This window comes from Pseudophryne corroboree, chromosome 9, assembly GCF_028390025.1.
Source record: "Pseudophryne corroboree isolate aPseCor3 chromosome 9, aPseCor3.hap2, whole genome shotgun sequence".
NCBI lineage: Eukaryota > Metazoa > Chordata > Amphibia > Anura > Myobatrachidae > Pseudophryne > Pseudophryne corroboree.
This window is the reverse complement of record NC_086452.1, coordinates 28466150-28482048: the sequence shown is the minus strand read 5'-3', so window position 1 is coordinate 28482048 and position 15899 is coordinate 28466150. Positions and strand designations below refer to the sequence as shown.

Sequence of the window (15899 nt, the reverse complement as noted above, 5' to 3'; positions counted from 1 at the left end):
TGATTCCGGAACAAGCTGGAAATAGGAGGGGTTAGAGGGGGGAGGAGTTCATTTCTATAGGTTCTGTGCCAAACTCCCATCCAACACACTCTAACCCAGAGGTTCTCAAACTCGGTCCTCGGGGGCACACACAGTGCATGTTTTGCAGGTAACCCAGCAAATGCACAGGTGTATTAATTACTCACTAACACATTTTAAAAGGTCCACAGGTGGAGCTAATTATTTCACTTGCGATTCTGTGAGGAGACCTGCAAAACATGCACTGTGTGGGGTCCTGAGGACCGAGTTTGAGAACCTCTGCTCTAACCCATCAGTAAGTGCGCAGCGTCCCCCAGATGGATGAAAGAGAAATATAAACACTATCTATTATGAGCTATAATAATATGGGGGTATAACAGGCTGTATATAATGTAAGGTATAATAATATGGAGATAGAACATGATGTATATACTATGAGGTATAATAATAATAATAAGAATTTACTTACCGATAATTCTATTTCTCATAGTCCGTAGTGGATGCTGGGGACTCCGTAAGGACCATGGGGAATAGCGGCTCCGCAGGAGACTGGGCACATCTAAAGAAAGCTTTAGGACTATCTGGTGTGCACTGGCTCCTCCCCCTATGACCCTCCTCCAAGCCTCAGTTAGGATACTGTGCCCGGACGAGCGTACACAATAAGGAAGGATTTTGAATCCCGGGTAAGACTCATACCAGCCACACCGTATAACCTGTGATCTGAACCCAGTTAACAGCATGATAACAGAGGAGCCTCTGAAAGATGGCTCACAACAATAATAACCCGATTTTTGTAACAATAACTATGTACAAGTATTGCAGACAATCCGCACTTGGGATGGGCGCCCAGCATCCACTACGGACTATGAGAAATAGAATTATCGGTAAGTAAATTCTTATTTTCTCTAACGTCCTAAGTGGATGCTGGGGACTCCGTAAGGACCATGGGGATTATACCAAAGCTCCCAAACGGGCGGGAGAGTGCAGATGACTCTGCAGCACCAAATGAGAGAACTCCAGGTCCTCCTCAGCCAGGATATCAATTTTGTAGAATTTTACAAACGTATTTGCTCCTGACCAAGTAGCTGCTCGGCAAAGTTGTAAAGCCGAGACCCCTCGGGCAGCCGCCCAAGATGAGCCCACCTTCCTTGTGGAGTGGGCATTTACAGATTTTTGGCTGTGGCAGGCCTGCCACAGAATGTGCAAGCTGAATTGTACTACAAATCCAACGAGCAATAGTCTGCTTAGAAGCAGGAGCACCCAGCTTGTTGGGTGCATACAGGATAAACAGCGAGTCAGATTTCCTGACTCCAGCCGTCCTGGAAACATATATTTTCAGGGCACTGACAACGTCTAGCAACTTGGAGGCCTCCAAGTCCCTAGTAGCCGCAGGCACCACCAATAGGTTGGTTCAGGTGAAACGCTGAAACCACCTTGGGGAGAAACTGAGGACGAGTCCTCAATTCCGCCCTGTCCGAATGGAAAATCAGATAAGGGCTTTTTCAGGATAAAGCCGCCCATTCTGACACGCGCCTGGCCCAGGCCAGGGCCAACAGCATGACCACTTTTCATGTGAGATATTTTAACTCCACAGATTTAAGTGGTTCAAACCAATGTGACTTTTGGAACCCAAAACTACATTGAGATCCCAAAGTGCCAGTGGAGGCACAAAAGGAGGCTGTAAATGCAGTACCCCTTTTACAAACGTCTGAACTTCAGGGACTGAAGCTAGTTCTTTTTTGGAAGAAAATTGACAGGGCCGAAATTTGAACCTTAATGGACCCCAATTTCAGGCCCATAGACACTCCTGTTTGCAGGAAATGTAGGAATCGACCCAGTTGAATTTCCTCCGTCGGGCCTTACTGGCCTCGCACCACACAACATATTTTCGCCAATTGCGGTGATAATGTTTTTGCGGTTACATCCTTCCTGGCTTTGATCAGGATAGGGATGACTTCATCTGGAATGCCTTTTTTCCTTCAGGATCCGGCGTTCAACCGCCATGCCGTCAAACGCAGCCGCGGTAAGTCTTGGAACAGACAGGGTCCTTGCTGGAGCAGGTCCCTTCTTAGAGGTAGAGGCCACGGATCTTCCGTGAGCATCTCTTGAAGTTCCGGTTACCAAGTTCTTCTTGGCCAATCCGGAACCACGAATATAGAGCTTACTCCTCTCCATCTTATCAATCTCCGTACCTTGGGTATGAGAGGCAGAGGAGGGAACACATACCCTGACTGGTACACCCACGGTGTTACCAGAGCGTCTACAGCTTATTGCCTGAGGGTCCCTGGACCTGGCGCAATACCTGTCGAGTTTTTAATCATGTGGAAGACTTCTGGGTGAAGTCCCCACTCTCCCGGGTGGAGGTCGTGCTGAGGAAGTCTGCTTCCCAGTTGTCCACTCCCGGAATGAATACTGCTGACAGTGCTATCACATGATTTTCCGCCCAGCGAAGAATCCTTGCAGCTTCTGCCATTGCCCTCCTGCTTCTTGTGCCACCCTGTCTGTTTACGTGGGTGACTGCCGTGATGTTGTCCGACTGGATCAACACCGGCTGACCTTGAAGCAGAGGTCTTGCTAAGCTTAGAGCATTGTAAATGTCCCTTAGCTTCAGGATATTTATGTGAAGTGATGTCTCCAGGCTTGACCATAAGCCCTGGATATTCCTTCCCTGTGTGACTGCTCCCCAGCCTCGCAGGCTGGCATCCGTGGTCACCAGGACCCAGTCCTGAATGCCTAATCTGCGGCCCTCTAGAAGATGAGCACTCTTCCACCACAGGAGGGACACCCTTGTCCTTGGTGACAGGGTTATCCGCTGATGCATCTGAAGATGCGACCCGGACCATTTGTCCAGCAGGTCCCACTGGTGCGTGGAATCTGTCGAATGGGATTGCTTCGTAGGAAGCCACCATTTTACCCAGAACCCTTGTGCATTGATGCACTGAGACTTGGCTCGGTTTTAGGAGGTTCCTGACTAGCTCGGATAACTCCCTGGCTTTCTCCTCCGGGAGAAACACCTTTTTCTGGACTGTGTCCAGGATCATCCCTAGGAACAGAAGACACGTCGTCGGAACCAGGTGCGATTTTGGAATATTGAGAATCCAATCGTGCTGCCGCAACACTACCTGAGATAGTGCTACACCGACCTCCAACTGTTCCCTGGATCTTACCCTTATCAGGGAATTGTCCAAGTAAGGGATAACTAAAATTCACTTCCTTCGAAGGAATATCATCATTTCGGCCATTACCTTGGTAAAGACCCGGGGTGCCGTGGACCCTCCATACGGCAGCGTCTGAACTGATAGTGACAGTTCTGTACCATAAACCTGAGGTACCCTTGGTGAGAAGGGTAAATTTTGACATGAAGGTAAGCATCCTTGATGTCCCGAGACATCATGTAGTCCCCTTCTTCCAGGTTCGCAATCACTGCTCTGAGTGACTCAATCTTGAATTTGAACCTCCGTATGTAAGTGTTCAAAGATTTTAGATTTAGAATCGGTCTCACCGAGCCGTCCGGCTTCGGTACCACAACAGTGTGGAATAATACCCCGTTCCCTGTTGCAGGAGGGGTATCTTGATTATCACCTGCTGGGAATACAGCTTGTGAATGGCTTCCAAAACTGTCTCCCTGTCAGAAGGAGACATCGGTAAAGCCGACTTTAGGAAACGGCGAGGGGGAGACGTCTCGAATTCCAATTTGTACCCCTGAGATATCACCTGAAGGATCCAGGGGTCTACTTGCGAGTGAGCCCACTGCGCGCTGAAATTCATTGAGACGGGCCCCCCACCGTGCCTGATTCTGCTTGTAAAGCCCCAGCGTATACTGAGGGCTTGGCAGAGGCGGGAGAGGGTTTCTGTTCCTGGGAACTGGCTGATTTCTGCAGCCTTTTTCCTCTCCCTCTGTCACGGGGCAGAAATGAGGAACCTTGTCCACGAAAAGACTGCGCCTGATAATACGGCGTCTTCTCATGTTGAGAGGCGACCTGGGGTACAAACGTGGAATTCCCAGCTGTTGCCGTGGCCACCAGGTCTGAAAGACCGACCCCAAATAACTCCTCCCTTAATAAAGCAATACTTCCAAATGCCGTTTGGAATACGCATCACTTGACCACTGACGTGTCCATAACCCTCTACTGGTAGAAATGGACAACGCGCTTAGACTTGATGCCAGTCGGCAAATATTCCGCTGTGCATCACGCATATATAGAAATGCATCTTTTAAATGCTCTATAGGCAAAAATATACTGTCCCTATCTAGGGTATCAATATTTTCAGTCAGGGAATCCGACCACGCCAACCCAGCACTGCACATCCAGGCTGAGGCGATTGCTGGTCGCAGTATAACACCAGTATGTGTGTAAATACCTTTTAGGATACCCTCCTGCTTTCTATCAGCAGTATCCTTAAGGGCGGCCATCTCAGGCGAAGGTAGAGCCCTTACAAGCGTGTGAGCGCTTTATCCACCCTAGGGGGTGTTTCCCAACGCACCCTAACCTCAGGCGGGAAAGGATATAATGCCAATAACATTTTAGAAATTATCAGTTGTTATCGGGGGAAACCCACGCATCATCACACACCTCATTTAATTTCTCAGATTCAGGAAAACTACAGGTAGTTTTTCCTCACCGAACATAATACCCCTTTTTTGGTGGTACTCGTATTATCAGAAATGTGTAAAACATTTTTCATTGCCTCAATCATGTAACGTGTGGCCCTACTGGAAGTCACATTCGTCTCTTCACCGTCGACACTGGAGTCAGTATCCGTGTCGGCGTCTATATCTGCCATCTGAGGTAACGGGCGCTTTAGAGCCCCTGACGGCCTTTGAGACGTATGGACAGGCACAAGCTGAGTAGCCGGCTGTCTCATGTCAACCACTGTCTTTTATACAGAGCTGACACTGTCACGTAATTCCACTCAGGTGTCGACCCCCTAGGGGGTGACATCACTATTACAGGCAATCTGCTCCGTCTCCACATCATTTTTCTCCTCATACATGTCGACACAAAAGTACCGACATACAGCACACACACAGGGAATGCTCTGATAGAGGACAGGACCCCACTAGCCCTTTGGGGAGACAGAGGGAGAGTTTGCCAGCACACACCAGAGCGCTATATATATATATATATATATATATATACATACACAGGGATAACCTTATATAAGTGTTTTTCCCCTTATAGCTGCTGTATAGTTAATACTGCGCCTAATTAGTGCCCCCCTCTCTTTTTTAACCCTTTCTGTAGTGTAGTGACTGCAGGGGAGAGTCAGGGAGCTTCCCTCCAACGGAGCTGTGAGGGAAAATGGCGCCAGTGTGCTGAGATAGGCTCCGCCCCCTTATCGGCGGCCTTATCACCCGTTTTTCTATGTATTCTGGCAGGGGTTAAATGCACCCATATAGCCCAGGAGCTATATGTGATGCATTTTTTTGCCATCCAAGGTGTTTTTATTGCGTCTCAGGGCGCCCCCCCCCAGCGCCCTGCACCCTCAGTGACCGAAGTGTGAAGTGTGCTGAGAGCAATGGCGCACAGCTGCAGTGCTGTGCGCTACCTTGTTGAAGACAGGACGTCTTCTGCCGCCGATTTTCCGGACCTCTTCTGCCTTCTGGCTCTGTAAGGGGGCCGGCGGCGCGGCTCTGGGACCCATCCAAGCTGGGCCTGTGATCGTCCCTCTGGAGCTAATGTCCAGTAGCCTAAGAAGCCCAATCCACTCTGCACGCAGGTGAGTTCGCTTCTTCTCCCCTTAGTCCCTCGATGCAGTGAGCCTGTTGCCAGCAGGTCTCACGGAAAATAAAAAACCTAATCTAAAACTTTCACTAAGAAGCTCAGTAGAGCCCCTAGTGTGCACCCTTCTCGTTCGGGCACAGAGATCTAACTGAGGCTTGGAGGAGGGTCATAGGGGGAGGAGCCAGTGCACACCAGATAGTCCTAAAGCTTTCTTTAGATGTGCCCAGTCTCCTGCGGAGCCGCTATTCCCCATGGTCCTTACGGAGTCCCCAGCATCCACTTAGGACGTTAGAGAAATGGGGGTATAACAACACAACGTAGTATATACGTAGTGTTCACTCTAGGAGTGAAAAGGGGCAGGGCACCGGACTCCGGGGTCACATGTGCGCTGCGAAGCCGCGCGGCCACGCAAATTAGGGGGCGTGGCCACGCCTACGGCATTTTAGGGGCAGGGCGGCCCACAGACGCTACTATAGAGAGCGTCTGTGGCCGGCGACGTCACTGTTGGGGGCGTGCCCAGCACCTCCGTCGGTGCTGGACTTCCCCCAGCCCTCTCCCAATGCGTGAATGGATGCCGCACGCATGCGCACGCATCTATACACGCCGGGAGGGCAGGTAGCGGGCGGCTGTTCTAGCAGGGCGCCGCAAAAGGGGCAGGGCGGGTTTTGCCTGCTAAAAAACGGGCAGGGCGCGGCGCCCTGCTAAAACAGCCTAGAGTGAACACTATATACGGTAAGACAGTGGAGCACAGCACTGGGAGCTATATGATATATACACTATGAGGTATAATAATATGGGGGTATAACACGCTGTATTATATAGGGAAGCGGGACACTGAGGTCTACAGGATGTATACATGAATATAACAGGCTGCAGTACACAGGACAGTGGGACACGAAGCACTGAGAGCTATAGGATGTATATACAGCTATAACACGCAGTATATACTGTGATGTATAATAATATTGGGGTATAACAGGCTGCAGTATACAGGACAGCGGGGTACGGGGCACTGGGAGCTATAGAACGTATATACAGATATAACACACAGTATATACTGTGAGGTATAATAATATGGTGGTATAACAGGCTGCAGTATACAGGACAGCGGGGTACGGGGCACTGGGAGCTATAGGATGTATTATATATGGCTATAACACGCAGTATATACTGTGATGTATAATAATAGGGAGGTATAACAGGCTGCAGTATACAGGACAGCGGGGCACTGGGAGCTATAGGATGTATATATGGATATAACACGCAGTATATACAGTGAGGTATAATAATACGGGGGTATAACAGGCTGCAGTATACAGGAAAGCGGGGTACGGGGCACTGGGAGCTATAGGATGTATATATGGCTATAACACGCAGTATATACTGTGATGTATAATAATAGGGAGGTATAACAGGCTGCAGTATACAGGACAGCGGGGCACTGGGAGCTATAGGATGTATATATGGATATAACACGCAGTATATACGGTGAGGTATAATAATATGGGGGTATAACAGGCTGCAGTATACAGGAGAGCGGGGTAAGGGGTACTGGGAGCTATAGGATGTATAATAAGATTTTACTCACCGGTAAATCTATTTCTCGTAGTCCGTAGTGGATGCTGGGGACTCCGTAAGGACCATGGGGAATAGCGGCTCCGCAGGAGACTGGGCACAGCTAAGAAAGATTTAGGACTACCTGGTGTGCACTGGCTCCTCCCACCATGACCCTCCTCCAGACCTCAGCTAGGATACTGTGCCCGGAAGAGCTGACACAATAAGGATTTTGAATCCCGGGTAAGACTCATACCAGCCACACCAATCACACCGTATAACTCGTGATACTATACCCAGTTAACAGTATGATAACAACTGAGCCTCTCAACAGATAGCTCAACAATAACCCTTTAGTTAACGATAACTATATACAAGTATTGCAGACAGTCCGCACTTGGGACGGGCGCCCAGCATCCACTACGGACTACGAGAAATAGATTTACCGGTGAGTAAAATCTTATTTTCTCTGACGTCCTAGTGGATGCTGGGGACTCCGTAAGGACCATGGGGATTATACCAAAGCTCCCAAACGGGCGGGAGAGTGCGGATGACTCTGCAGCACCGAATGAGAGAACTCAAGGTCCTCCTCAGCCAGGGTATCAAATTTGTAGAATTTTGCAAACGTGTTTGCCCCTGACCAAGTAGCAGCTCGGCAAAGTTGTAAAGCCGAGAGCCCTCGGGCAGCCGCCCAAGAAGAGCCCACTTTCCTCGTGGAATGGGCTTTTACAGATTTAGGGTGCGGCAGTCCAGCCGCAGCATGTGCAAGTTGAATCGTGCTACAGATCCAGCAAGCAATCGTCTGCTTAGAAGCAGGAGCACCCAGCTTGTTGGGTGCATACAGGATAAATAGCGAGTCAGTCTTCCCGACTCCAGCTGTCCTGGAAACATATACTTTTCAGGGCCCTGACTACGTCCAGTAACTTGGAATCCTCCAAGTCCCAAGTAGCCGCAGGCACCACAATAGGTTGGTTCACATGAAAAACTGATACCACCTTAGGAAGGAATTGGGAACGAGTCCTCAATTTCGCCTTTCCCATATAAAAATACAGATAAGGGCTTTTGTCAATTCTGATACACGCCTGGCCAAGGCCCACAGAATGACAACTTTCCACGTGAGGTATTACAGCTCCACGGATTTAAGTGGCTCAACCCAATGCGACTTCAGGAAATCCAACACCACGGTGAGATCCCACGGTGCCACTGGAGGCACAAACGGGGCTGACTATGCAGCCCTCCCTTAACAAAAGTCTGAACTTCAGGCAGTGAAGCCAGTTCCATTTTGGAAGAAAATCGATAGAGCCGAAATCTGGACCTTAATGGAACCCAATTGTAGGCCCATAGTCACCTCTGACTGTAGGAAGTGCAGAAATCGACCTAGCTGAAATTTCTCCTTTGGGGCCTTCCTGGCCTCACAGTACGCAACATATTTCCGCCATATGCGGTGATAATGGTTAGCGTTCACTTCTTTCCTAGCTTTAAATAGCGTAGGGATAACTTCCTCCGGAATTCCCTTTTCCTTCAGGATCCGGCGTTCAACCGCCATGCTGTCCAACGCAGCCGCGGTACGTCTTGGAACAGACAGGCCCCCTGCTGCAGCAGGTCCTGTCTGAGCGGCAGAGGCCATGGGTCCTCTGAGATCATTTCTTGGAGTTCTGGTTACCAAGCTCTTCTTGGCCAATCCGGAACAATGAGTATAGTTCTTACTCCTCTCCTTCTTATTATTCTCATTACCCTGGGTAAGAGAGGCAGAGAAGGGAACACATACACCGACTGGTACACCCACGGTGTTACTAGAGCGTCCACAGCTATCGCCTGAGGGTCCTTGACCTGGCGCAATATCTTTGTAACTTTTAGTTGAAGCGGGACGCCATCATGTCCACCTGTGGCCTTTCCCAACGGTGTACAATCATTTGGAAGACTTCTGGATGAAGTCCCCACTCTCCCGGGTGGAGGTCGTGTCTTCTGAGAAAGTCTGCTTCTCAGTTGTCCACTCCGGGAATGAACACTGCTGACAGTGCTAACACATGATTTTCCGCCCATCGGAGAATCCTTGTGGCTTCTGCCATCGCCATCCTGCTTCTTGTGCCGCCCTGTCGTTTACATGAGCGACCGCCGTGATGTTGTCTGACTGGATCAGCACCGGCCGGTGTTGAAGCAGGGGTCTAGCCTGACTTAGGGCATTGTAAATGGCCCTTAGTTCCAGAATATTTATGTGTAGGGAAGTCTCCTGACTTTTCCATAGCCTTGGAAGTTTCTTCCCTGTGTGACTGCCCCCCAGCCTCGAAGGCTGGCATCCGTGGTCACCAGGACCCAGTCCTGTATGCCGAATCTGCGGCCCCCTAGAAGATGAGCACTCTGCAGCCACCACAACAGCGACACCCTGGCCCTTGGAGACAGGGTTATCCGCCGATGCATCTGAAGATGCGACCCGAACCACTTGTCCAACAGATCCCACTGGAAAATCCTTGTATGGGACCTGGCGAATGGAATTTCTTCGTAAGAAGCTACCATCCTTCCCAGGGCTCGCGTGCATTGATGCACCGACACCTGTATACGTATTAGGAGGTCTCTGTCTAGAGACGACAACTCCTTGGACTTCTCCTCCGGGAGAAACCCTTTTTTTCCTGTTCTGTGTCCAGAACCATACTCAGGAACAGTAGACGCGTCGTAGGAACCAGCTGCGACTTTGGAATATTCAGAATCCAGCCGTGCTGTTGTAGCACTTCCCGAGATAGTGCTACTCCGCCGAACAACTGCTCCCTGGACCTCGCCTTTATAAGGAGATCGTCCAAGTACGGGATAATTATTTCGGCCATTACCTTGGTAAATACCTCGGTGCCGGGGACAGACCAACGGCAACGTCTGGAATTGGTAATGACAATCCTGTACCACAATTTTGAGGTACTCCTGGTGAAGAGGGTAAATAGGGACATGCAGGTAAGCATCCTTGATGTCCAGTGATACCATGAAATTCTCCAGGCTTGCAATAATCGCCCTGAGCGATTTCATTTCGAACTTGAACCTTCGTATATAAGTGTTCAAGGCTTTCAATTTTAGAATGGGTCTCACCGAACCGTCTGGTTTCGGTACCACAACATTTTGGAATAGTAACCCCGGCCTTGTTGAAGGAGGGGTACCTTGATTTCACCTGCTGGAAGTGCAGCTTGTGAATTGCCGCCAGTACTACCTTTCTCCGAGGGCAGCAGGCAAGGCTGAGGTGAGGTAACGGCGAGGGGGAGTCGCCTCGAACTCCAGCCTGTATCCCTGTGATACTATTTGCAGAACCTAGGGATCCACCTGTGGGCAAACCCACTGGTCCCTGAAGTTCCCGAGAAGTGCCCCTACCGCACCTGTCTCCACCTGTGGAGCCCCAACGTCAAGCGGTGGACTCAGAGGAAGCGGGGGAAGATTTTTGATCCTGGGAACTGGCTGCTGGTGCAGCTTTTTCCTTCTTCCCTTGTCTCTGTGCAGAAAGGAAGCGCCTTTGACCCGCTTGCTTTTCTGAAGCCGAAAGGACTGTACCTGAAAATACGGTGCTTTCTTAGGCTGTGAGGAAACCTGAGGTAAAAAATGTTTCTTCTTCCCAGCTGTTGCTGTGGATACGAGGTCCCGGAGACCATCCCCAAACAATTCCTCACCCTTATAAGGCAGAATCTCCATGTGCCTTTTATAGGCAGCATCACCTGTCCACTGCCGGGTTTCTAATACCCTCCTGGCAGAATGGACATTGCATTAATTCTGGATGCCAGCCGGCAAATATCCCTCTGTGCATCCTTTATATATAAGACGACGTCTTTAATATGCTCTATGTTAGCAAACTATTATCCCTGTCTTAGAGTATTAATATTATCTGACAGGGTATCAGACCACGCTGCAGCAGCACTATTTATGCTGAGGCAATTGCAGGTCTCAGTATATAACCTGAGTGTGTATATACAGACTTCAGGATAGCCTCCTGCTTTTTATCAGCAGGCTCCTTTAAGGTGGCCGTATCCTAAGACGGCAGTGCCACCTTTTTTGACAAACGTGTGAGCGCCTTATCCACCCTAAGGGATATCTCCCAACGTGACCTATCCTCTGGCGGGAAAGGGTACGCCATCAGTAACTTTTTAGAAATTACCAGTTTCTTATTGGGGGAACCCACGCTACTTTACACACTTCATTCATTCATCTGATGGGGGAACAAAACACTGGCTGCTTTTTCTCCCCAAAAATAAAACCCCTTTTATGTGGTACTTGGGTTCATGTCAGAAATGCGTAACACATTTTTCATTGCCGAGATCATGTAACGGATGTTCCTAGTGGATTGTGTATATGTCTCAACCTCGTCGACACTGGAGTCAGACTCCGTGTCGACATCTGTGTCTGCCATCTGAGGTAACGGGCGCTTTTATGAGCCCCTGATGGCCTTTGAGACGCCTGGGCAGGCGCGGGCTGAGAAGCCGGCTGTCCCACAGCTGTTTTACGTCATCCAGCCTTGTAAGGAGTTGACATTGTCGGTTAATACCTTCCACCTATCCATCCACTCTGGTGTCGGCCCCACAGGGGACGACATCCCATTTATCGGCCTCTGCTCCACCTCTACGTAACCTTCCTCATCCCACATGTCGACACAGCCGTACCGACACACAGCACACACACAGGGAATGCTCTGACTGAGCACAGGACACCACAAAGTCCTTTGGGGAGACAGAGAGAGAGTATGCCAGGACACACCAGAGCGCTATATAATGCAGGGATTAACACTATAACTGAGTGATTTTTCCCCCAATAGCTGCTTGTATAAACAATATTGCGCCTAAATTTAGTGCCCCCCCTCTCTTTTTAACCCTTTGAGCCTGAAAACTACAGGGGACAGCCTGGGGAGCTGTCTTCCAGCTGCACTGTGAAGAGAAAATGGCGCCAGTGTGCTGAGGGAGATAGCTCCGCCCCTTTTTCGCAGACTTTTCTCCCACTTTTTTATGGATTGTGGCAGGGGTATTTATCACATATATAGCCTCTGGGGCTATATATTGTGATATATTTGCCAGCCAAGGTGTTTTTATTGCTGCTCAGGGCGCCCCCCCCCCCAGCGCCCTGCACCCTCAGTGACCGGAGTGTGAAGTGTGTATGAGGAGCAATGGCGCACAGCTGCAGTGCTGTGCGCTACCTTGGTGAAGACTGATGTCTTCTGCCGCCGATTTTCCGGACTCTTCTTGCTTCTGGCTCTGTAAGGGGGCCGGCGGCGCGGCTCTGGGACCGAACATCAATGGCCGGTTCCATGCGGTCGATCCCTCTGGAGCTAATGGTGTCCAGTAGCCTAAGAAGCCCAAGCTACCACCAGTTAGGTAGGTTCGCTTCTTCTCCCCTTAGTCCCTCGCTGCAGTGAGTCTGTTGCCAGCAGATCTCACTGTAAAATAAAAAACCTAAAATATACTCTCTCTCTAGGAGCTCAGGAGAGCCCCTAGTGTGCATCCAGCTCAGCCGGGCACAGGATTCTAACTGAGGTCTGGAGGAGGGTCATGGTGGGAGGAGCCAGTGCACACCAGGTAGTCCTAAATCTTTCTTAGCTGTGCCCAGTCTCCTGCGGAGCCGCTATTCCCCATGGTCCTTACGGAGTCCCCAGCATCCACTAGGACGTCAGAGAAATATGGATATAACACGCAGTATATACTGTGATGTATAATAATATGGAGGTATAACAGGCTGCAGTATACAGGACAGCGATGCACTGGGAGCTATAGGATGTCTATATGGATATAACACGCAGTATATACTGTGAGGTATAATACGGGGGTATAACAGGCTGCAGTATACAGGAGAGCGGGGTACGGGACACTGGGAGCTATAGGATGTATATATGGATATAACACGCAGTATATACTGTGATGTAAAATAATATGGAGGTATAACAGGCTGCAGTATACAGGAGAGCGGGGCACTGGGAGCTATACGGTGAGGTATAATAATATGGGGGTATAACAGGCTGCAGTATACAGGAGTACGGGGCACTGGAAGCTATAGGATGTATATATGGATATAACACGCAGTATATACGGTGAGGTATAATAATATGGAGGTATAACAGGCTGCAGTATACAGGACATGGGGCACTGGGAGCTATAGGATGTAGATATAACACGCAGTATATACGGTGAGGTATAATAATATGAGGGTATAACAGGTTGCAGTATACAGGAGAGCGGGGTACGGGGCACTGGGGGCTATAGGATGTATATATGGATATAACACGCAGTATATACGGTGAGGTATAATAATATGGAGGTATAACAGGCTGCAGTATACAGGACATGGGGCACTGGGAGCTATAGGATGTAGATATAACACGCAGTATATACGGTGAGGTATAATAATATGAGGGTATAACAGGTTGCAGTATACAGGAGAGCGGGGTACGGGGCACTGGGGGCTATAGGATGTATATATGGATATAACACGCAGTATATACGGTGAGGTATAATAATATGGGGGTATAATAGGCTGCAGTATACAGGACACGGGGCACTGGGGGCTATAGGATGTATATATAGATATAACACGCAGTATATACGGTGAGGTATAATAATATGGGGGTAAAACAGGTTGCAGTATACAGGAGAGCGGGGTACGGGGCACTGGGAGCCGCGCCCCCTCCAGCACAGGCCGCACTTCCCTCACCCTCCTCCCCGGCCTCCGCCAGCCCGCACCCCGGCGCCACTGCCCCCCACCCCGCTCCCCGTCCCCCCGGCGGCGGCCCCGGCCTCACTTCTTATCCGGGCAGATCCAGTCTCCGTCGCTGACGCGGAAATTCTTGGGGGACATCTTGTCGGTCGCCATGATCAGGCCGCGGTGCAGGAAGGACCCCGGAGCCGGGGCTGCCCGCCACACTGCCTGTGATATCCGCCTGATAGTGAGTGCGAGGTGAGCGCTGAGAGGCCGCGGTATCACCGTACACTGCGAGGACGAGACACCCGGGTCACCGCCTGTAGCACCGTCACCAGCTGCGTGCGAGCAGGCACCTTGCTGGACAGCCTGCTCCGCTGCGGTCCTGCTACGCTGTTTACGTAGTTACGAGGAACGATACGTGAGTGACGTAGCGCAGGCTGGGGAGAGCTCGTTGCGCATGCGCAGTGTAATGAGTCTTGGTGAGCACGTGGCTGGGCTCTCCAGCCACAGACCCAGGGTAGATGCTAGAATCAAGTGGGCTAAGGGACCTTTTCCGTAAGGGGGAGGAGTTACGACGCAAGGGGGAGGAGCTAGGCCAGCGGGATAGTTCCTCTACTATCCACGCCACCAACTATTAACTTTAGTAATTAGGTGGTGAGCGAAGCGGAGCGGAGCGAGCCACCGTGCCCGAAGCGTGGCGAGCGAAGCGAGCCCGCGAGGGTACTTTTCGGGTACCCTGTTCGCCCGTAGCTCCTCCCCCTGGTGACGTAGCTCCTCCCCTCAATACGTCACAAGGTCCCTTCAGCCCCTCCGATATAGAACCAACCACAGACCCAGGTGGGGGCAAGTAGTGTGGCAGCTGGAGAGCCATATAGTACTAGGTGCTTATTTATTAAGGTCTCTAGAGCTATAGATTCACCAAAACTCTCAGTTGTCTCAGAACCATGGTACAATTAAGCAATTTTGCAGTTTATTTTAAAATAAAATGTACAAAACGTTCATATCTGCCGGCATCGCCATGGTTCTCTAAGACCCTCCACCCAGCCATGCCAAATTCAGCGGAACTAGCCCTATTTCATGTGGACGATCCTAATTTCAGGGCTCTGTCCCATTGTCACGACTGGGACTGCATTGTCCCAATCGTCAGATGTGTTTGTCGCAGTGTGCCCGTGCATTGCTGATCTGTGCTGGTGCCACACACACACCTGCCACTCCTGCAAGCAGCTATTATGGAGTTACTGGAGGGTTACAGGCAGAAGAAATGGGGTACAGCGTGCCCCCAGAGAAGCAGTCACAACCCCTGATCTATACACACACCCCTCTGTGATGTGACCACGCCCCCTGTCCAGAAGTTCTGACCAACGATGTTGAGAGGCATGCTATGGGGACAGCCATATAGAGTTATATAGGATGGAAACTCATAGCTTTTTAGGGCATGCGTTCATTAGCGAATGTCATCACATTATTTATACCTAGGCTTACCATACCATCCCTTTAAACTGGGACCCTCATGAATTACACAGGTTCTGTGGCTGCTTAAAACCAGGTGAAATGCAGGATTGTAGTCAATCAGCCACAGAACCTGTGTAATTCATTAGTGACCCGGTTTAAAGAGACTGTATGGTAAGCCAATCTATGCCCCCACCCTGACCCTTCTAAAATAAACTCCATTCTTATCAATTGATTAGTTCATCACAAGTGACAGCAATTTAAAATTAAGTGGGAAGTCCAGGTGCAGAGAATGTAGCACCTTGTTGAAGGTACGGGATGTAGTTGCCATGCCGGCCGTCGGGTTCTCGGCGGTCAGCATACCGATGCCGGGATTCCGACCGCCAGAATGCAGGCGGGGGGCCAGGGCTATTCCCACTCGTGGGTGTCCACCCATAGAGTGCGAATAGAACCTGTGGTAAGCAGAGTGAGGCCGCAGCGTGGCGAGCGCCGTAAGCCCGTATG

The 15899-nt window shown here is 50.2% G+C and overlaps 1 protein-coding gene across 2 annotated transcripts in view; it reads right to left on the bottom strand.

Moving 5' to 3' along the window:
• The window catches only part of ZRANB2 (zinc finger RANBP2-type containing 2), a 39355-nt gene extending 25046 nt beyond the window's left edge, over nt 1–14309 (bottom strand). Inside the window, exon 1 of one of the 2 annotated variants that reach the window (XM_063939093.1) lies at nt 14047–14309. In XM_063939093.1, the coding sequence (XP_063795163.1) occupies nt 14047–14117 (71 nt within the window). In that variant the 5' untranslated portion in view covers nt 14118–14309. The remainder of the gene's footprint in view (nt 1–14046) is intronic. The other variant, XM_063939092.1, reaches the window with a different exon arrangement.
• Between the last annotated feature and the right edge of the window lie 1590 nt (nt 14310–15899).